The sequence below is a fragment of the Dendrobates tinctorius genome, unplaced genomic scaffold (genome assembly GCF_039654945.1).
Source record: "Dendrobates tinctorius isolate UK_male_01 unplaced genomic scaffold, ASM3965494v1 ptg000126l, whole genome shotgun sequence".
NCBI lineage: Eukaryota > Metazoa > Chordata > Amphibia > Anura > Dendrobatidae > Dendrobates > Dendrobates tinctorius.
The window spans coordinates 23677561-23700918 of NW_027361794.1; the positions used below are offsets into that span (position 1 = coordinate 23677561).

At 45.0% G+C, this 23358-nt stretch overlaps 1 protein-coding gene across 1 annotated transcript in view; it reads left to right on the plus strand.

Annotated features, from left to right (window-relative positions):
* Positions 1 to 4201: 4201 nt before the first annotated feature.
* The window catches only part of LOC141047180 (uncharacterized), a 100851-nt gene continuing 81694 nt past the window's right edge, over positions 4202 to 23358 (plus strand). Inside the window, 5 exon segments of the mRNA XM_073542135.1 lie at positions 4202 to 4423; positions 4507 to 4630; positions 4714 to 4811; positions 5010 to 5100; positions 10358 to 10515. Of these exon segments, the coding sequence (XP_073398236.1) occupies positions 4202 to 4423; positions 4507 to 4630; positions 4714 to 4811; positions 5010 to 5100; positions 10358 to 10515 (693 nt within the window).

Genomic DNA, 23358 nt, shown 5'->3' on the forward strand with positions numbered 1-23358 from the left:
AGTTTATTATGTACCGGAAAAATTTCACAGCATTTTTCCTAAAATCTCGGGAACCTGTTTTAGGGGCTGTGGAATATCTGGTGACATGAAACATATTTGGTGGTCTTGTACGGTGGTTTCTGGGCTTTGGGAGAAGGTGAAGTGTCTGATAGCACAGATGTATGGTGGACCGGTTGTTCTGGAACCTTCTACCCTTTTACTGGGAACCAGGCCTTACCGGCTTCCAAAAACCTTTCAGAAGCTAGTAAACTACTTATGTATGGCCACTAAAATCCACATTGCGGCAAAGTGGAAGTCGCCCTCACTGTCAATATCTATGGTGAAAGAGAAGATGAACGACATTATGTTATTCTCATTTGTGGCCCCAGCGTTTCTTGTAGAATAAATCCCTTTCTCACACAGTCCTGTAGTAATGACTTTGTTCTCACGTTTTGTAGGAGGGTTCGTCTGACTCCATCTTATGTTATCAGTATAAGTGCGAGAGATGAGAGACCGACGACCGCAGTTTTACCGTGTGTGTCTGGCGTCAGTTCTACAGTGTGAGATATGCGGGGTCTGTGACCGAAGCTGGGGGTATACGGGTGTATACAGCATACACAGAGGGGTCTGTGACCGAAGCTGGGGGTATACGGGTGTATACAGCATACACAGAGGGGTCTGCGACCAAAGCTGGGGGTATACGGGTGTATACAGCATACATAGGGGTCTGTGACCAAAGCTGGGGGTATACGGGTGTATACAGCATACACAGGGGTTTGCGACTGAAGCTGGGGGTATACGGGTGTATACAGCATACACAGAGGGGTCTGTGACCAAAGCTGGGGGTATATGGGTGTATACAGCATACACAGGGGTTTGCGACTGAAGCTGGGGGTATACGGGTGTATACAGCATACACAGGGGACTGCGACCGAAGCTGGGGGTATACGGATGTATACAGCATACACAGGGGACTGCGACCGAAGCTGGGGGTATACGGGTGTATACAGAGTACACAGGGGTCTGCGACCAAAGCTGGGGGTATACGAGTGTATACAGCGTACACAGGGGTCTGCGACCGAAGTTGGGGGTATACAGGTGTATACAGCGTACAGAGTGGTCTGTGACCGAAGTTGGTGGTATACGGGTGTATACAGAGTTCGCAGAGGGGTCTGTGACAGAAGCTGGGGGTATACAGCATACACACAGGGGTCTGAGACTGAAGCTGGGGGTATACGGGTGTACACAGTGTGAGAGACGCGGGGTCTGTGACGGAAGCTGGGGGTATACGGGTGTATACAGTGTACACAGAGGCGTCTGCGACCGAAGCTGGGGGTATACGGGTGTATAAAGAGCACACTGAGGGGTCTGCGACCGAAGCTGGGGGAATACAGGTGTATACAGCATACAGAGGGGTCTGCAACTGAAGCTGGGGGTATACAGGTGTATACAGCGTACACTGAGAGGTCTGAGACTGAAGCTGGGGGTATACGGGTGTATACAGCGTACACTGAGGCGTCTGCGACTGAAGCTGGGGGTATACAGCGTACACAGAGGGGTCTGTGACCGAAGCTGGGGGTATACGGGTGTATACAGCATACAAATAGGGGTCTGAGACTGAAGCTGTGGGTATACAGCATACACAGAGTGGTCTGCGACCGAAGCTGGGGTTATACGGGTGTATACAGCATACACAGAGGGGTCTGTGACCGAAGCTGGGGGTATATGGGTGTATACAGTGTACACACGGGTCTGAGACCGAAGCTGGGGTATACGGGTGTATACAGCATACACAGAGGCGTCTCCGACTGGAGCTGGGGGTATATGGGTTAATACAGTGTACACAAGGGTCTGAGACCGAAGCTGGGGTATACGGGTGTATACAGCATACACAGAGACGTCTGCGACCGAAGCTGGGAGTACACCTCGTACTTACACAGCTCTGCTCGGTACATCTCGTACACACACGGCTCCACTCCGTACACCTCGTACACACACGGCTCCGCTCCGTACACCTCATACAGACGCGGCTCCACTCCGTACACCTTGTACACACGCAGCTCCACTCCGTACACCTTGTGCACACGCAGCTCCGCTCCGTACACCTTGTGCACACGCGGCTTCGCTCCGTACACCTCGTACATACACGGCTCCGCTCCGTACACCTCGTACACACTCGGCTCCGCTCCGTACACCTCGTACACACGCGGCTTCGCTCCGTACACCGCGTACACACACGGCTCCGCTCCGTACACCTCGTACACACACGGCTCCGCTCCGTACACCTCGTACACACGCGGCTCCGCTCCGTACACCTCGTACACACGCGGCTCCGCTCCGTACACCTCGTACACACGCGGCTCCGCTCCGTACACCTCGTACACACACAGCTCTGCTCGGTACATCTCGTACACACACGGCTCCACTCCGTACACCTCGTACACACACGGCTCCGCTCCGTACACCTCATACAGACGCGGCTCCACTCCGTACACCTTGTACACACGCAGCTCCACTCCGTACACCTTGTGCACACGCGGCTTCGCTCCGTACACCTCGTACACACACGGCTCCGCTCCGTACACCTCATACAGACGCGGCTCCACTCCGTACACCTTGTACACATGCAGCTCCACTCCGTACACCTTGTGCACACGCAGCTCCACTCCGTACACCTTGTGCACACGCAGCTTCGCTCCGTACACCTCGTACACACACGGCTCCGCTCCGTACACCTCGTACACACTCGGCTCCGCTCCGTACACCTCGTACACACGCGGCTCCGCTCCGTACACCGCGTACACACACGGCTCCGCTCCGTACACCTCGTACACACACGGCTCCGCTCCGTACACCTCGTACACACATGGCTCCGCTCCGTACACACACAGCTCAGCTCCGTACACCTCTTACACACACGGCTCTGCTCCGTACACCTCGTACACACACGGCTCTGCTACATCCACCCTGTAAACCCCTCCTGACTCCACACAGAAACTTCCCCTCATCCAGCACCATGACAACCAGCACAGCAGAGTCCTGCACACACTGAGGCCCCTGATCATGTGACCCCTGACTCCTCCCCTCCTGTGACCTCATCACAGGTCCTGTGTGCACAGAGCTGCCATATATGTGGCAGACGCTCCTGGACCTTCTGCTTTCTGGGCCGGTTCCTCCTGTGAGTCGTATTAACCCTTTCGGTCCCTGTGTTATTCTTTCCTTAGTTTCCCTGTCTCTGTGTTTCGGGTCGTTGTTCTGTTCGAAGACCCAGCCTCCACCCATCTTCAATGCTGTTACTGAGAGAAGGAGGTTGTTGGCCAAAATCTCCCGATACATGACCCCATCCATCCTTCCTTCAATACGTTGCAGTTGTCCTGTCCCCTTTACAGAAAAGCCCCGCCAAAGTATGATGTTTCCCCCACTAGGCTTCACGGTTGGGACTGTGTTCTTGGGGTTGTAAAAAGAAAAGGGGGAGACAGGGCGCTTCCAATGCGTAGGTCTGTATGGAAAGTAGTACCCATATATTACATATAGATAGAAGATTCCAGTGCGGGGAAGACGGGAAACCTTCATATAGACAGCCGGTGGGGATGGAGGCAGTGACCGACTCTGGCCACATCTGTCTCTAGAGCCACAGTAGAAGATGAAGATGTCGTCCTCATCATGAAGGAGTTATTTCTCATGTCGCGTGTAATGAATATCTCCTGCAGTATTGCTAATGCCGATTCCAGTGTCGGTAATGAGACGAGAATTAGCGTTATGGAAGATGAGTCTATGAGGAACGTGTTCAGCTGCCGACTCCGAGGAGGAAACTGCTTGTTGTCTGTGGCCTAAATATATAGGTTTTATTAGTAGATGTCAGGGGAGAAAACTAAACCCTGTAAGATAATAAATCTCCTCATATGTTTCCCTTATTCTCTCCAGTAATTGTATTATTACACAGGATTCTTATGATGTTACATCGGATCATCTTCTTCTCATTCAGGTCTCTACAATATCGGATCCTCTCAGTGAAGATCTTCTACAAAAGAGAATTTTCCGGATTTACCCATCAAGGATGGATATGGACAGAGACAAGATGGCGGAGAGGATATTACACCTCACCCTAGAGATCCTCTTCCGTCTCACTGGAGAGGTGAGAGATTCTGATGACGTCACATTACATCATTCTTATCTATGGGAATAACAGATGGACAGAACTGGAGAGGTGAGGACTCTGGGAATGTCTGGAGTGAGATTTATTAATGTGTCTCTCCATTACCAGGATTACACAGTGGTGAAGAAGACCTCTAGTGATCGCTGTCAGGACCCTGTGTCTGAGGGATGTGGAAGACCCCTGAGCCCAATCACGGGGCCTCCACCTCACCCCCTGATCCATGAGGACATCAATGACCAGAAGATTCTAGAACTCATCTACAAGATGATTGAGCTGCTGACTGGAGAGGTGACACTGCTGGGAATGCTGGGACATTATACAGTAACACTATGAAGGGAACGGGGGGATGACGGTATCATTGTATGTGTCAGGTTCCTATAAGGTGTCAGGATGTCGCTGTCTATTTCTCCATGGAGGAGTGGGAGTATTTAGAAGGACACAGAGACCTCTACAAGAACGTCATAATGGAGGTTCCCCAGCCCCTCACATCTCCAGGTAATAGACAGGACTAAATACACACGGCCTATAATTATCTGTATGTAGAGAATGAATTCAGTCCCTGTATGTGTTTCCTCCAGATCTATCCAGTAAGAGGACAACACCAGAGAGATGTCCCCGTCCTCTTCTTCCACAGAACTGTAAGCAAGAAGATCCCAGTGCTCCTCAGGATCATCAGGTAGATGGAGAGAAGGTGTCAGGAGATCTCCCCTATGATGTGTAGACGGCTGTGAAGGTCTTGTGCTCAGTCTTGTTTTATCCGCCAGTATTATATGTTTTATACTTGTGTAATGAGAGCGGTGGAGATGGCAGGATTAGAGCTGATCATAGATGGGACTTCTCCATCTGTCGGTGACTTTTACAATATTTGTTTCAGGGTGAAGATCTGACCCATATTAATACTACAGAGACATATGTGAGGGGTGATGAGTGGTGTAAAGAGGAGATTCCCACATATGACTACCCAGGTGAGTAGTAACCACTGAATGCAGAGAAGTCACAGATTCCTCTCAGTCACCGGCTGTGGCTGCTTTATCGGTGGTGTAGTCCGGCCGTATTACCATGATCACCATTTTGCCTCTAGACCACAACATTCTCCTCCACCCAAAACTGTTCAAATGACTTTGGGCATTGAAAGCCCTTTTCTATAGAACTTACAACCTGGAGGATCAACCTACCTGTAATATACATTTATTCCCGCCTGCAGGAGATGTGTTGGCTCCAGCCCTGGTGTCATGGATTCAATCCTCGTCATACATTACATTGTTTTTGAATTCAGATTCCTGCACAATCTCTCCTGAAATGGGGAGCAATATTATTTCCTTTAATCTTCTGCTCAGGATTCATAGTAGCTCCAATGCTCCACCATAAATGAGGGCAACTCTGGTTTACTGTTGTGTAATCTGTATTTGTAGTTTTCAGTTAATGAGATTCTCGTGCTCTGGGGCGGGGCTGTGGGCGGGGCTGTGGGCGGGGCTTTATGTGGTGCTCTGATTACATATTCATCTATATTGGCTTATGACAGGTCGCTGACCCCTCACTGACCTGCCCCCCATTATTACATAATGCATATAATAGCATTGATATTATTGGTGATAATGCCTATAATATTGTGGCTATTGTGAGGCTTAGAAAGAAATTACATCCAGCACAATGTCACCGGTGATGGCGGCTCCTGCGCAGTAACATCTATATCAACTATATCAAATTTTTTTCTTAGGAAGTTATAAGGGTTAAAAGTTAAACAGCGATTTATCATTTTTACAACAAAATTTACAAAACCATTTTTTTAGGGACCACCTCACATTTGAAGTGAGTTTGGGGGGTCAATATGACAGAAAATACCCCTAAGTGACACCATTCTGAAAACTGCACCCCTCAAGGTGCTCAAAACTACATTCAAGAAGTTACTTAACCCTTCCGGTGCTTCACTGGAATGAATGGAATGTGGAAGGAAAAAATAAACATTTACTTTAATTTTCTTTCACAAAAATTTTCCTTTAGCCCTATTTTTTTTTTTACTTTCGCCAGGGTAACAGGTCAAAATGGGCTATACGTTTTGTTGTGCAATTTCTCCTGAGCATGCCGATACCCCATATGTGGGGGAAATCTACTGTTTGGGCGCACGGCAGGGCTCGGAAGGGAAGGAGCGCCATTTGATTTTTTGAATGTAAAATACAGTATGCTGGAATAATTAGTGGTTGCCATGTCGCGTTTCGAGAGCCCCTGATGTGCCTAAACAGTGGAAACCCCCAACAAGTGACACCATTTTGGAAACTAGACCCCTTAGGGAACTTATCCAGATGTGTATTGAGCACCTTGAACCCACAGGTGCTTCACAGAAGTTTATAACATGGCGCCATGCAAATAAAAAAAAATACGATTTTTCACAAATAAATCTTTTTAGCTCCATATTTTGCATTTTCATAAGGGTAACAGGAGAAATTGCTCCATAAAATTTGTTGTGCAATTTCTCCTGAGCACGCCGATACCCCATATGTGGGAAAATACTACTGTTTGGGCGCATGGCAGAGCTTGGAAGGGAAGGAGCGCCGTATTGGAGAGCAGATTTTGCTGGAAGTGTTTGTGGGTGATATGTCACATTGTCAGAGCCCCTGAGGTGCCAAAATAGCATAAGCCCCCACAAGTGACCGCATTTTACCAAATACCTCCCTGAATGAATTCTTCTCGTGGTGCAGTGAGTATACTGACACCACTGCTGTTCCATAGAAAATTATACCATTGGGCAGTGAAGAAAAAATAATTGCTGTATTTTTCGGACTATAAGACGCACCCCAAATTTTCAACGGAAAATAGGGGAGAAAAATGTGCAAAATGGGGGTCCATCTTACATCCGAATTCAGCTTACCGGGGGGGGGGGGGGTGGAATCAGCACAGGTGCAAGAGTGGTCACAGACGTTGTTCGGTGGTCCAGGCTGGTGCGGTGGCCTCCGGAAACTCCCATTCCAGGCTGGTGTGGCAGCGGTGCTCTGTGCTGGGGCAGTGGCAGCGTTCTGTGCTTGGGTGGAAGTGCTCTGTGCTGGGTCGGCAGCGCTCCACCTGTGGCGGCGGCAGCACTCTGTGCTGGGGCAGCGGCACTCTGTGCTGCGTGGGGGGCTTTGCCGCCATTTTGTCAAAGCCTTAGGCCCCTGCAGCTCCATTGCTGTGATGGCCTCCGGGAGAATGGCAGCTGGGGGCGGTGCATGCTCAGATTTAGATCTCGGCAACGAGATCTCGGGGCGAGATCTGAATCTGAGCATGCGCCGTTCACAGCGGCCATTTTTCTGGAGACCACCGCATCGTAGCAATGAAACTGCAGGGGTCTCTGGACTTTGACAAAATTCCAGTGGAGCCCGACACGCAGCACAGAGCGCAGCCGCCACAGCATTTGTAAGTAAATTCCTACTATAAGACGCATCCCCATTTCCCCACTAAATTTTTTGGCAAAAAGTGCGTCTTATAGTCCTAAAAATATGGTACATTTTTATCCCTAAATGTTGTTTTAACCCCAGATTTTACATTGGAAATTAGGTAGATAGGTAAATGGTCACTACACCCAGAGATGAATTCACAGAGGGGGGTCATTTCTAATTCCCAGAGGGGTGTCATTTCTAAAATGGGGTCACTTCGGGGGGAATCTGCTTTTATGGCACTTTGGAGAGCCGCTAAGTGCCAGAACAACAGAATCCCCCCTGAAGTGACACCATTTTGGAAATGACACCCCTCTGGGAATTCATCTATGGATATAGTGACCATTTTCACTACATGGTTGATTTCCAGAAACTCGTAGTGGAAGTTTTAGAGCAAAAATTGCAAAAATGTCATTGTAGTGCCCAATATATTGTGCCCAGCTTGTGTCTCTGGAGACCTCCCCCCACCTACCACCGGAAATTGTTAAGTCAGCTCTACTCAAATGTGTCTGTCACTAAATAAACCAAATGCTTGAATGTCAAAACAGTTCAAAAACGTGGTTCTGTGTGTAATATTGTAAAGTCGTCATGGAGGCATAAGGCTGGCAATGATGGGCATTGTGGGTAATAATAGCGGGGATCATGCCTCATTCCTCTCTAGGAACATACACGACATCTTCTCTGGGGGTTCTTTCTTGTTTCAGTTACTGGGATGAGTGCAATAAAATGTCGCTCAGTGAGTCTTCTCACATCTTCACATACTAAAGGATTGGCGGGGACAAAATTATCAAAAACAAGATTTTCAGTGACCTCTTCCTGATAATCAAGGAAAGTATCTGCATTTCCGGCTTTTTTGTATAACACAAAAGAATTATATGTGGCCACCTGAAACAAATACATGACTAACTTTTTATACCAGATATATGATTTTCTTGATACCTGGTATGGCTGTAGAACCTGATCTGCAAGGTCCACACCCCATATATTTGTTGTAGTCAATGACAGACACAGGTTTTGGAGTAGTGGATCCCTGTTGGTCTGCAGTGGCCCTTGTGGCATCTGTGTGGATCGAGCTCAGGATAAAAATATCTTTTTTATCCTTATACTTAAGGGCAAGCAGCTCTCCATTGTGTAAAGCCCCTGACTGCCCCTTTCGGAAATTTTCTTTGACCAATGATTGTGGAAACCCCTGATGGTTTTTGCGAATAGTCCCACAAGCCCCTATGTTATGTTCAACCAGACTTTTAAATAGAGGTATGCTGGTGTAGTTGTTGTCAACATACAGATTGTAGCCTTTTTGTAAAAAAAAGGCTCAAAACCATTTTTCCAGGTGTCCCCAGATAAGTAGGGCCTCCTGGTGGGTTTAGTTCGCTGTCTTTCCCCTCATAAATGTGAAAAGCTGATGTGTATCCGGTTGAACTCTCGCACATTTTATAGAGCTTTATTCCGAACCTTGCCCTCTTAGAAGGAATAAATTGCTTGAGGTGCAGTCTTCCTTAGAATTTTACAAGGGACTCATCAATGGAAATGTTTTCTGTTGGGGTGTAGAGCTTTCAGAACTTTTCTGTCAAGTCTTTGATGATGTGTCTGATTTTGAATAGTCTGTCATGTTCTGGGGCATTTCTGGGCAGGCATTGACTATTGTCATTAAAATGCCAAAATCTCATGAGCCTTTCATAACGGGTCCTAGGAAGAACGGCAGAAAACATAGGGGTGGCTTGATCAGGGCAGTTGGACCAATAGGACAGAATGGTCATTTTTTTTTAACAAGTTCCATATTGAATGTAAGTCCTAAAATTTTTTTCATTTTTAGGACATTAGTTGGTGTCCATAAATTTGACCTAGCATAATAGGATCGTGGATTCTGGCTGATGAATTGGGACGCATATAAATTTGTAGGACAATATGCTCTAGAAAGCTATCTGTCAGAAACAAATTAAAAAAATTAATTGGTCCAAATTTTTCCACCTCCACGTTTATACCAGGAATGGCATTAAAATTATGGATGAATGGAGTAGCCGAATCCGAAGCCTCCCATCTGGGAAATGCTACATCAAGAGGCAAAGCCCCTTGGACATTGGTGTGCGCCAATTCACGAGCACTAGGGACAGCGCTAGTACTGGGCATTGTTCCCTGAGTTGGAGACATTTCTCCAGAAGCGCTATTTGTCCTTCTTGTTGTACTGGTCCTTGTGTGTGAGGATGGACCAGAATCACTGCTCATTTCTGAGCTATCACTGTCGCTGCTACTAAAGCCCTCGAAATCCACATCATCATCTGACACTGCACTTTCTTCACTGTCAGACCATAAAAGTGCATAAGCCTCCTCTGCACCATAATACTGACCGGCCATTTTATTCGTTTTTATTTTTTTTCCCTGGAAATAGAAAACTCTGATGTGACCAAATTATTGGGGAGACAATTGAGAAAAGCCTAATTCTTCCCTAACTTTAGAATAAACCCTAACTATAGCATTAACTCTAACCTGACTTATCTGTTTTTCCATTGACAGATGATGGACCTGAGTGGGGACTTGTCTTTTGTGAGATGAGAATTGGTATTATTTTCGACTACATAACATTGATTGGTTTCTTTATATTCAATATTTGGGAGGCAGAATGAACCAACAGTTGAACACCACACACTACTGGTTCATCCAACAAGGTTTTTTATTAGACTGTGAACTGTCATTGTCTTGGGAAATAATTAAAGTTTTTTACATAGCTTTCCATTTTTATGGACAGTTTAAGTAGAAGTGTTCAAAAATATAAAACTCAAGGATATTTTATTAATAAAAATTATTTTTATCTTAGCAGATGACTGTACCAGGAGATCAGAGGGACAGCTGACATCTTCAACTTTTAAATCTGATGATCTTGAGGTCCTACAAGATACAACTGAAGTGATTGCTGTTACTCCTGATATATCATCATCCATTCACAGCAAAAATCTGTCATCTGATCCTATGAAACAGGTCCCATCTTCTGATTCATCACAGACTACTAAGGAAAATCAAAGTCACAAAAGAGGCATTAACAAACAAACTGCTCATTTAGCAAAGAAGCCATTTTCATGTTCAGAATGTGGGAAATGTTTTGCACATAAATCACTGCTTGTTACTCACCATAGAACTCACACAGGGGAGAAGCCTTTTTCATGTTCAAAATGTGGGAATTGTTTTAACCAGAAAGTGAGTCTTGATGAACACCATAGAGTTCACACAGGAGAGAAGCCTTTTTCCTGTTCCAAATGTGGGAAATGTTTTGCACGTAAAACACAGCTTGTTACTCACCATAGAACTCACAAAGGGGAGAAGCCTTTTTCATGTTCAGAATGTGGGAAATGTTTTAGCCAAAAATCAGATTTGGTTAAGCACCAGAGAACTCACACAGGGGAGAAGCCTTTTTACTGTTCAGAATGTGGGAAATGTTTTAACAATAAATCAGATTGTGTTAAGCACCAGAGAATCCACACAGGGGAGAAGCCTTTTTCATGTTTAGAATGTGGGAAATGTTTTACACAGAAATCAAATTTTGTTACCCATCAGAGAACTCACACAGGGGAGAAGCCTTTTTCATGTTCAGAATGTGGGAATTGTTTTAGGCATAAATCAGATTGTGTTAAGCACCAGAGAACTCACACAGGGGAGAAGCCTTTTTCATGTTCAAAATGTGGGAAATGTTTTAACCAGAAAGTGAGTCTTGATGAACACCATAGAGTTCACACAGGGGAGAAACCTTTTTCATGTTCAGAATGTGGGAAATGTTTTGTACGTAAATCAAATTTTGTTACTCACCATAGAACGCACACAGGGGAAAAGCCTTTTTCATGTTCAGAATGTGGGAAATGTTTTAGCCAAAAATCAGATTTGGTTAAGCACCAGAGAACTCACACAGGGGAGAAGCCTTTTTACTGTTCAGAATGTGGGAAATGTTTTAACAATAAATCAGATTGTGTTAAGCACCAGAGAATCCACACAGGAGAGAAGCCTTTTTCATGTTTAGAATGTGGGAAATGTTTTACGCAGAAATCAAATTTTGTTACCCATCAGAGAACTCACACAGGGGAGAAGCCTTTTTCATGTTCAGAATGTGGGAAATGTTTTAGGCATAAATCAGATTGTGTTAAGCACCAGAGAACTCACACAGGGGAGAAGCCTTTTTTATGTTCAGAATGTGGGAAATATTTTAACCAGAAAGTGCTTCTTGATCGCCATCAGAGCAGTCACACAGAGGAGAAGCCATTTTCATTTTCTTAATGTGGGACAAATTTTACTTGGAAATCAACTGTTAATAAACATCAGAGATGTCACATAGGTGAGAAGCCTTTTTTATGTTCATAATGTTGGAATAGTTTTAACCAAAATTAAATCTTTTTAAATGGTTTGTCTCTTGTCATTCCTCATGTTTGCTGACAGAAGGATAAAACTAAACCTTATTACTTCCAAATGTAAATCTATACCCATAATTCACCCCCTGAAGGTTAGTCGGAAAGTGACTAATAGAAAAAACATATACCCCACAGTTCAGTATATAGGGTGAGGTGACGTATACACACTCACTCTCCAAGCCTCTTATTACTATGAGTTTCATCGTCCTCACCAAAGACGACTCATTAAGAGACTATTTAATATTGGCATATACTCAAGTGAGACTAAACGATAAAAAAAAACTAAAATCATGAATCATGTTATTCTAAACAGTCAGAAATCTAGCCACATATTAGCAGATCCCAAACTTAAAAAATATACTTCGGAAGTTTATAAGCCACTCCAGTGTCAGGAATATATAGTATGAATTTAAATTTACCAAATGACTGCAATAAAACAATTTAAACATTTAAAGGGGTCTGAATACTTTCCATACCCACTGTATCAGTAAAAATAACTCCTCTTTATTAGGTAAAGTATAAAAGAATTGCGCCATTTTTCGATACCCGTCGCGTCTCCATTTTTCATGATCTCGGGTTGGGTGAGGGCTTATTTTTTGTGTGCCGAGATGACGTTATTAATGGAGATCATTTTGGTGCAGATACGATCTTTTGATCTTTCCTTTTTTGCATTTTAATACAACGCTGCGGCGACCAAAAAAAAAGTAATTCTGGCGTTTTGACATTTTCCTCATTACGCCATTTACCGATCGGGTTAATTCTTTTTTATAGTGATAGATCGGGCGATTCTGAATGCGGCTACAACAAATATGTGTATGTTTGATTTTTTATTGTTTTATTTTGAAAGGGTGATTTGAACTTTTATATTTTTTAAAATATTTTTAAAAACTTTTTTTTTTTACTTTTGGCATTGTGAAGACATACAGCATTGTATCTTAATTAACAAGACAACTATTTTTTAGACGAAGAATAATAGAATGTTATCTGCAGGGCTGTGGAGTCGGTAAGCCAAACCTGCGACTCCGACTCCGACTCCTCAATTTCCCTTACACTGACTCCGACTCCAACTCCGACTCCACGACTCCGACTCCCACACATATTGCTTATATTTAAGTGAAAAATTTATTGTAGTACAATGTGAACCTCAGACATTTAATCATTTTTATGATCCAATAATCAAGATATTTATATAGACCAGAATATATATTGGTGTACTACCCGGTTTTCATTCTTTTTGGTACAGATACGATATGGATAGACAGATATGGAAAAATGGATAGATAGAGCAGATTTCTAATCTGCTTTTGCTATTGAAAACATCTATGAGCTCAAAAACCTTTCAGGTGATGCAGTTTTTTAAAAAGATGATCAGCTTTTGCAGCTGAAAAACGTATCCTCAAAAAACACAGGAAAAACGCTGTGTGTGAATGTAGCCTTAGATCAGGAATATAACAGCCATTTATAGGACATTTCATAACTTTCCCAAACTCCTATGAAAAAATATTCAGCACATCCTGCATTGAATTACTGTACCCAATTTATTATATATTTTAGGAGTCGGAGTCGCTCCATTTTATACCGACTCCAACTCCGACTCCACCAAAATGAGCACCGACTCCGACTCCACGACTCCGACTCCACAGCCCTGGTTATCTGTATGTTGGCTTTAAATTTAAGTGTTGATTTCTAGTTGGTCAGGAAAACAGACTTTTGTTTGTGTAAGCCGGTAATATTGACTTTTATTGTGCGCTTATCCTTGATCACTAGTGATGATTGCTGATATGCTAATTATATATTGTATTATGGAGCCAGTTTGTTGACTTCTAAAGCAGAGAGGGAAAAACTATGCAAATAGTTTAAATAATCAAGCAATGCTATAATAATCTCATCTCCATTCTTACCCTTTATGTAAATACTCAGTGAGGGACAGTTGTTAAGTCTAAAAATAGGTTACATGCCTCTGTATAAAGAGACTGAGAGAGAAACAGCCAGAGAGATTCTGCCAAGACATCCATACATCCCAAAAGGACCAGAGACAGGACAGAAGACACAACATCATCACAAGGGACACGGATCTATCATTCTATAGGAAACAACCTAGGGGTTTTCAGCCTTGGTTGGAAGAATACAGATCTGCTCCATTGACCATCACTGAACCATGGATACATTCGGAGGAGCCAGATTGTGATCTTTGGACCAACTGGCCTTGTACCTTGTACGGACTCCATGAACTGTCATCTTCCTACACTTGTTACCTCCTCTCTGTGTGCGTGCCACAGGTGGAGTAGCGAACCTGAAAGATCTGAAGTCACAGCAGCTATTATCCCGGTGGATCAATTCCGGCAGTGACAAGCATAGAGGTCTGCTGGAGACCTCTGGTTGTCATGTCAACCCATCGGTCACCCATGATCACATGATGAGGTCACCAATGGGTGGGATTTCCAGTGCTTGCTGGAAGTGCGCATTAAATGCCACTGTCAGAGGCTGTTAGGGGCCAATGGCAGCTGTTCAAAACAGCTGACATGTGCTGGAAAAGATGTGGGCTCACCGCCGGTGCCCACATCAAAGAGAGGAAGTACATTTACACCCAATGTCAGAAAGGGGTTAAAGGAGATTGTTTTTACAGAGACAGAAGTGGTAATCAATCATGTATACATACAGATAATTACAAAAATACACAGCTTCTAATGGTAAATAGTAAAGAGTTAAGACAAGAAAATATAATTTGTGTAAATCATGTGTAGATATAAAAATTCAGGCAAATGTCAAATGTTGTAGCGCCATCTAGTGGCCATGTGCAAAAGTGCCATCATAGAGTAACATGTATCCTAAGAGAGCGTCACTATCAAGGTGGAGATGAGATAAGTGCACCGTATTTATTGAGTGTAAGATAAATCCATACATAGATATATGTAACCGGATTGTAGATCTATCACTGGATATCAGTGTATGAGGGGAATAGATCCTGTGCACTTATAGATGAATAGCTTATATAAAGAGAGGACACGGGGGGCATGTCTGGATGAGGAGCTGAGTGGGCGCAGAGAACGCTAGCTCCGGGCCCCAGCAGCAACTAACGGTGGGGGAAACCCGCAATTCCACTCACCACGACCTCAGACGGGGTCCGGGCACTGATGGGGCGCGTCACGAGGAGCATTGGAGCAGCGCTGGGCAGGATACCGGTCATTTTGCCGGAGCCTGGGAAAATCCAAGATATATGGGGGAACAATATGGAGCTTCTAATGGGGGCAGTATATGGGGGAACAATATGGAGCTTCTAATGGGGGCAGCATATGGGGGAACAATATGGAGCTTCTAATGGGGGCAGTATATGGGGGAACAATATGGAGCTTCTAATGGGGTAGTATATGGGGGAATAATCTATGGAGCTTCTTATGGGGGCAGTATATGGGGGAATAATCTATGGAGCTTCTTATGGGGGCAGCATATGGGGAATAATCTATGGAGCATTTCCCACCCTAGGCTTATACTCGAGTCAATAAGTTTTCCCAGTTTTTTGTGGCAAAATTAGGGGGGTCGGCTTATACTCGAGTATATACGGTAAATCTGACCAAATCGCAGACAGATGTGAAGAATACTTTAGAGAGTTATATCAGGGCTGTGGAGTCGGAGCTCATTTTGGTGGAGTCTGAGTCGGTATAAAATGGACCGACTCAGACTCCTAAAATATATAATAAATTGGGTACAGTAATTCAATGCAGGATGTGCTGAATATTTTTTCATAGGAGTTTGGGAAAGTTATGAAATGTCCTATAAATGGCTGTTATATTCCTGATCTAAGACTACATTCACACACAGCGTTTTTGCTGCGTTTTTTGAGGATACGTTTTTCAGCAGGCAAAAGCTGATCATCTTTTTAAAAAACTGCATCACCTGAAAGGTTTTTGAGCTCATAGATAATGTTTTCAATAGCAAAAGCAGATTAGAAATCTGCTCTATCTATCCATTTATCCATATCTGTCTATCCATATCGTATCTGTACCAAAAAGAATGAAAACCGGGTAGTACACCAATATACACTCACTGGCCACTTTATTAGGTACACCATGCTAGTAACGGGTTGGACCCCCTTTTGCCTTCAGAACTGCCTCAATTCTTCGTGGCAGAGATTCAACAAGGTGCTGGAAGCATTCCTCAGAGATTTTGGACCATATTGACATGATGGCATCACACAGTTGGCGCAGATTTGTCGGCTGCACATCCCTGATGCGAATCTCCCGTTCCACCACATCCCAAAGATGCTCTATTGGATTGAGATCTGGTGACTGAGGAGGCCATTTGAGTACAGTGAACTCATTGTCATGTTCAAGAAACCAATCTGAGATGATTCGAGCTTTATGACATGGCGCATTATCCTGCTGAAAGTAGCCATCAGATGTTGGGTACATTGTGGTCATAAAGGGATGGACATGGTCAGCAACAATACTCAGGTAGGCTGTGGCGTTGCAACGATGCTCAATTGGTACCAAGGGGCCCAAAGAGTGCCAAGAAAAAATTCCCCACACCATGACACCACCACCACCAGCCTGAACCGTTGATACAAGGCAGGATGGATCCATGCTTTCATGTTGTTTACGCCAAATTCTGACCCTACCATCCGAATGTCGCAGCAGAAATCGAGACTCATCAGACCAGGCAACGTTTTTCCAATCTTCTACTGTCCAATTTCGATGAGCTTGTGCAAATTGTAGCCTCAGTTTCCTGTTCTTAGCTGAGAGGAGTGGTACCCAGTGTGGTCTTCTGCTGCTGTAGCCCATCTGCCTCAAAGTTCGACGCACTGTGCGTTCAGAGATGCTCTTCTGCCTACCTTGGTTGTAACGGGTGGCAATTTGAGTCACTGTTGCCTTTCTATCAGCTCGAACCAGTCTGCCCATTCTCCTCTGACCTCTGGCATCAACAAGGCATTTCCGGCCACAGAACTGCCGCTCACTGGATTTTTTTTCTTTTTCGGACCATTCTCTGTAAACCCTAGAGATGGTTGTGCGTGAAAATCCCAGTAGATCAGCAGTTTCTGAAATACTCAGACCAGCCCTTCTGGCACCAACAATCATGCCACGTTCAAAGGCACTCAAATCACCTTTCTTCCCCATACTGATGCTCGGTTTGAACTGCAGGAGATTGTCTTGACCATGTCTACATGCCTAAATGCACTGAGTTGCCGCCATGTGATTGGCTGATTAGAAATTAAGTCTTAACACACAGTTGGACAGGTGTACCTAATAAAGTGGCCAGTGAGTGTATATTCTGTTCTATCTAAATATCTTGATTATTGGATCATAAAAATGATTAAATGTCTGAGGTTCACATTGTACTACAATAAATTTTTCACTTAAATATAAGCAATATGTGTGGGAGTCGGAGTTGGAGTCGGTGTAAGGGAAATTGAGGAGTCGGAGTCGCAGGTTTGGCTTACCGACTCCACAGCCCTGAGTTATATGACTCTCAACTGAATCCCACTATAGAAGAGATTGATGAGGACTTGGACCATATAGAATTTCCTAAACTTTCTGGTGAGGATCGGGCATTCTTGGATAGAGATATCACGTTGGAGGAAATTCGGGAAGCGGCCATGTCTCTCTCCAATGGGAACACTCCGGGCCCTGATGGCATGCCCATAGAACTATATAAAAGATACATCGATCAGACAGGGCCGGGTCTGCTGCAAACCCTCTCCGAAGCACTTGTAAAACACTCGCTTCCCCAATCCTTTTATGATGCCACTGTAGAGGTAATTCCAAAGCCAGATAAACCTTCTGAGGAGTGTGGTGCTTATCGCCCTATATCCCTGCTTAATACAGACTATAAAATACTCACTAAACTTATAGCTAATAGAAAGCGGTAATACTAAGCATTGTACACGAAGATCAATCCGGCTTTATGCCAGGAAGATCTACTTCCTCTAATGTTAGAAGGGTACAGGTTCTAATGCAGATAGGCCACAAATATAGGAAACCTCGGGCGATAGCCTCTTTAGATACAGCCAAGGCTTTTCATTCATTGGAGTGGAAATTTTTGCAACGTGTGCTTCTGAAATTTGGCTTCTCTGACAAATTTTACAAGTGGATTGAACGACTCTCTTACATGCCGAGAGCGAATATACTTGTTAATGGCTCGCTATCTGAGTATTTTAATCTGGGTAGAGGGACTAGACAGGGCCGCCCACTATCCCCAATGCTCTTTGCCCTCGCGATTGAACCAACTGCACTTAGGATTAGACAAGATCTTTTGGTGGAAGGAATTAATGTTAATTCTAGGGTGGACAAGGTGGGATTATATGCTGATGATCTGGTTCTCTTTCTAGATAAAATAGAGCACTCTCTTCCAAGAGCAATTCACCTTATCAATCGTTTTGGAGAATTGTCAAGTCTTAAAATTAATTGGAGTGAATCTGTGGTCATGCCGCTAGTCGGTAACATAACCGTACGATATAATTCCTTATGGAAACATATTATATAGACACAGAGGATGTCCCCAGAAGTTCCGTAGGATTTGGGAAAGGTGGTGTAACTCACCCATGTCACACTTGGCTCCTAATGCCATGGTCTCCTCCATCTCGGATACAGTCCCTGATGTATATCCCTTCCAGAGTATGAGAGTGATGATATGTGTGGGCTTGAGAATATGTGTCTATTATAACCTGACCTGGTACGAGCTCATAACTCTGATAATGATCCTGTTGGTGAGGAGGAGCAATGCTTTATAGAGCACATTATGGTGAATGCTATGTCTCATTCGTTTTGTTTATTATAGAAAGTGTGATATTATATCTCTGTCCCTGTGGACGGTGATTATACGGATTATTCTGATCTTACACTGCATTGTCATATGTTTGTCATCTTATTTTGTGGAATCTTTCAATAAAAAGAGTTTAAAAAAAAGAAATAATCCGTCACTATATGGAAAACAGAGTCACTGCACAATGTTAGTTATGTCAGGACCTTATCAATTTTATTGTACATACTCGTACATACATGCACACAGGGTCGGACTGGCCTGGGGGGTATCGGGGAAATCCCCAGTGGGCCCTTGGTTGTGGGAAGGAAAGGAGAAGAAGAGAAGAAGAAAAAAATGTCTAGTTTTTAGGGGCGCGGGCCCTTTAAAAGCACAGGCAGAGTATGTGCAGGGGTGCGCGCACGCAGCAGTCATTACATGAACCACTGTGCCGAGCGTCTCGATCAATACTGAAGAGTGTGCGCCCGTCATCACCGGCATATGACATCAGTGTCATGTGTCATTCAGCGCCGGCCTCTGCTATGTCGGCGGCCATTTTACTTTGTGCGCTCTGGACCTGAGGAGGACGCTGTACAGCGCTGGAAGCGCAGGAAGGTAAGAGGAATCTTTTTTTTTTGTCCCCTCAACTCTGTACATGAAGCCAGGACAAAGGGCCAGGATGGCTACACATGGGGGGGCAGGATGGAAACACATGGGAGGCCAGGATGGATACACATGGGGGGGCCAGGATGGAAACACATGGGGGGGCCAGGATGGATACACATGGGGGGGGGGGCGCAGGATGGATACACATGGGGGACCAGGATGGATAAAAATCGGGGCCAGGATGGAGACACATGGGGGGCCAAGATGGATACACATGGAGGGGCTAGGATGGATACACATGGAGGGGCTAGGATGGATACACATGGGGGGCAGGATGGATACACATGGGGGGCAGGATGGGTACACATGGAGGGGCCAGGATGGCTACATATGGGGGGCAGGATGGCTACACATGGGGGGCCAGGATGGGTACACATGGGATGGCAGAATGGATACACATGGGGGTCAGGCTGTATACATATAGGGGCCAGAATAGAGGCACATGAGGGGCTAGGATGGATACACATGGGGGACCAGGATGGATAAAAATCGGGGCCAGGATGGAGACACATGGGGGGCCAAGATGGATACACATGGGGGGGCAGGATGGAGACACATGGGGGGGCCAGGATACACATGGAGGGGCCCGGATGGATACACATGGAGGGGCTAGGATGGATACACATGGGGGGCAGGATGGATACACATGGGGGGCAGGATGGGTACACATGGAGGGGCCAGGATGGATACACATGGGGGGCAGGATGGCTACACATGGGGGGCCAGGATGGGTACACATGGGATGGCAGAATGGATACACATGGGGGTCAGGCTGTATACATATAGGGGCCAGAATAGAGGCACATGAGGGGCTAGGATGGATACACATGGGGTTCCAGGATGAATGCACATGGGAAGCCAGGATAGATACACATGGGGGGTGCCAGGATGGAGACACATGGAGGGCCAGGATGGATACACATGGGGGGGCCAGGATGGAGACACATGGGGGGGGGCAGGATGGAGACACATGGGGGGCCAGGATGGCTACACATGAGGGCCCAGGATGGAGACACATGGGGGGACAGGATAGTTACACATGGGGGGGACAGGATGGAGGCACATGGAGGTCAAGCTGGAGACACATGGGGGCCAGGATGGAGACACATGGGGGCCAGGAGGGAGACACATGGGGGGCCAGGAAGGAGACACATGGGGAGGGGCTAGGATGGATATATATGGGGGGGCAGGTTGCATATATGGGGGGCAGGACAAAAGACCAAGAAGCATATATATGGGTGTCCAGGATGCACATACATGGTGGTCCAGGATTCATATACTGTATATGGGGAGCCAGGAAAAGGGACCAGGAAGGATATATGGGGGTCCAGGAAAGATATATGGGAGACACAGGATTAGGCCGGGGTCACACTAACCGACGCAAAATACGGTCCGTAGTTTACAGGCGTAATACGGATGACTGACCCCTAAATAGTGCTCCGTATGTCATCCGTAAGCAAGGTGTGGTTGCGTATGTTGCGCATGTCAGCATCCGTATGTAATCCGTATGGCATCCGTATGCCGAGATTTTCTCGCCGCCTTGCAAAATGGACATATAATGGAGCCCTACGACAGGGTTTCTAACAGAAACAAAATAATAGATATAGACACATAGAATGCATATATATATATATATATATATACACACACACTCACTGGCCACTTTATTAGGTACACCATGCTAGTAAGGGGTTGGACCCCCTTTTGCCTTCAGAACTGCCTCAATTCTTCGTGGCAGAGATTCAACAAGGTGCTGGAAGCATTCCTCAGAGATTTTGGACCATATTGACATGATGGCATCACACAGTTGGCGCAGATTTGTCGGCTGCACATCCCTGATGCGAATCTCCCGTTCCACCACATCCCAAAGATGCTCTATTGGATTGAGATCTGGTGACTGAGGAGGCCATTTGAGTACAGTAAACTCATTGTCATGTTCAAGAAACCAATCTGAGATGATTCGAGCTTTATGACATGGCGCATTATCCTGCTGAAAGTAGCCATCAGATGTTGGGTACATTGTGGTCATAAAGGGATGGACATGGTCAGCAACAATACTCAGGTAGGCTGTGGCGTTGCAACGATGCTCAATTGGTACCAAGGGGCCCAAAGAGTGCCAAGAAAAAATTCCCCACACCATGACACCACCACCACCAGCCTGAACCGTTGATACAAGGCAGGATGGATCCATGCTTTCATGTTGTTTACGCCAAATTCTGACCCTACCATCCGAATGTCGCAGCAGAAATCGAGACTCATCAGACCAGGCAACGTTTTTCCAATCTTCTACTGTCCAATTTCGATGAGCTTGTGCAAATTGTAGCCTCAGTTTCCTGTTCTTAGCTGAGAGGAGTGGTACCCAGTGTGGTCTTCTGCTGCTGTAGCCCATCTGCCTCAAAGTTCGACGCACTGTGCGTTCAGAGATGCTCTTCTGCCTACCTTGGTTGTAACGGGTGGCAATTTGAGTCACTGTTGCCTTTCTATCAGCTCGAACCAGTCTGCCCATTCTCCTCTGACCTCTGGCATCAACATGGCATTTCCGGCCACAGAACTGCCGCTCACTGGATTTTTTTTCTTTTTCGGACCATTCTCTGTAAACCCTAGAGATGGTTGTGCGTGAAAATCCCAGTAGATCAGCAGTTTCTGAAATTCTCAGACCAGCCCTTCTGGCACCAACAATCATGCCACGTTCAAAGGCACTCAAATCACCTTTCTTCCCCATACTGATGCTCGGTTTGAACTGCAGGAGATTGTCTTGACCATGTCTACATGCCTAAATGCACTGAGTTGCCGCCATGTGATTGGCTGATTAGAAATTAAGTCTTAACACACAGTTGGACAGGTGTACCTAATAAAGTGGCCAGTGAGTGTATATATACACACACATACATACATACACACACACATATACACACACACAAGTCATTGAGATAAACATATATATATATATATATATATATACACACACATATACACATATATGTATATTTATATATTTCACAGAGTTCTTCATAGCAGAATAGCCGTTAATTAAATTGCCGGCTTCTATCAAATCCTTCCCCAACCCGACATGAAATGACACATGGTTTACATTCAGTAAACCATTTCATTTCATGTTTTTTTTATATGTCCTTGACTAATAATTAGATGAGGGTTTGTGTGCAAAATTTTGGAGATGTAGTTATTTTAAGGGGTTAATTCGTTGCTAAAAATGCGTGGGCTTCCCATTGTCCTGTAGCGGTGGCGAATGGGTTAATCCAACAAAGGGTTAATGTCACCTTACAATCGAATGGTGACATTAACCCTTTGTTAGATTAACCCACTCGCCACCAATATAGGGCAATGGGAAGCCCACGCATTTGTCACCAAGAATTGTGTGTATATATCTATTCTTTCTTTCTATATTAAACCTGTCAGTGTGAGTAAAAGACACCGGGTGCGTATATCTCGCAAGTCACATGTGTTGTCCGTGTGTAATGCGTATTTTTAGCACACCCATAGACTTGCATTGGCGTATTACGGGCGTAGTACGCTGACAATCGCAGCATGCTGCGATTGGCACGAACCGTAGAATACGACCGAGAAATATACGGCTGTTGGGAGCAAACCCATAGAGAATAATTGGTCCGTGTGTAATGCGTGCTTTTAGCGCCTCTCACTCGTCCGTATTCCTCGCCAGTGTGACCCCGGCCTAAAACACATATACAGTTGTGGCCAAAAGTATTGACACCCCAGCAATTTTGTCAGATAATTCTCAGTTTCTTCCTGAAAATGATTGCAAACACAAATTCTTTGGTATTATCTTCATTTAATTTGTCTTAAATGAAAAAAACACAAAAAAGAATGAAGGAAAACGTTGATCATTTCACACAAAACTCCAAAAATGGGCCAGACAAAAGTATTGGCACCCTCAGCCTAATACTTGGTTGCACAACCTTTAGCCAAAATAACTGCGACCAACCGCTTCCGGTAACCATCAATGAGTTTCTTACAATGCTCTGCTGGAATTTTAGACCATTCTTCTTTAGCA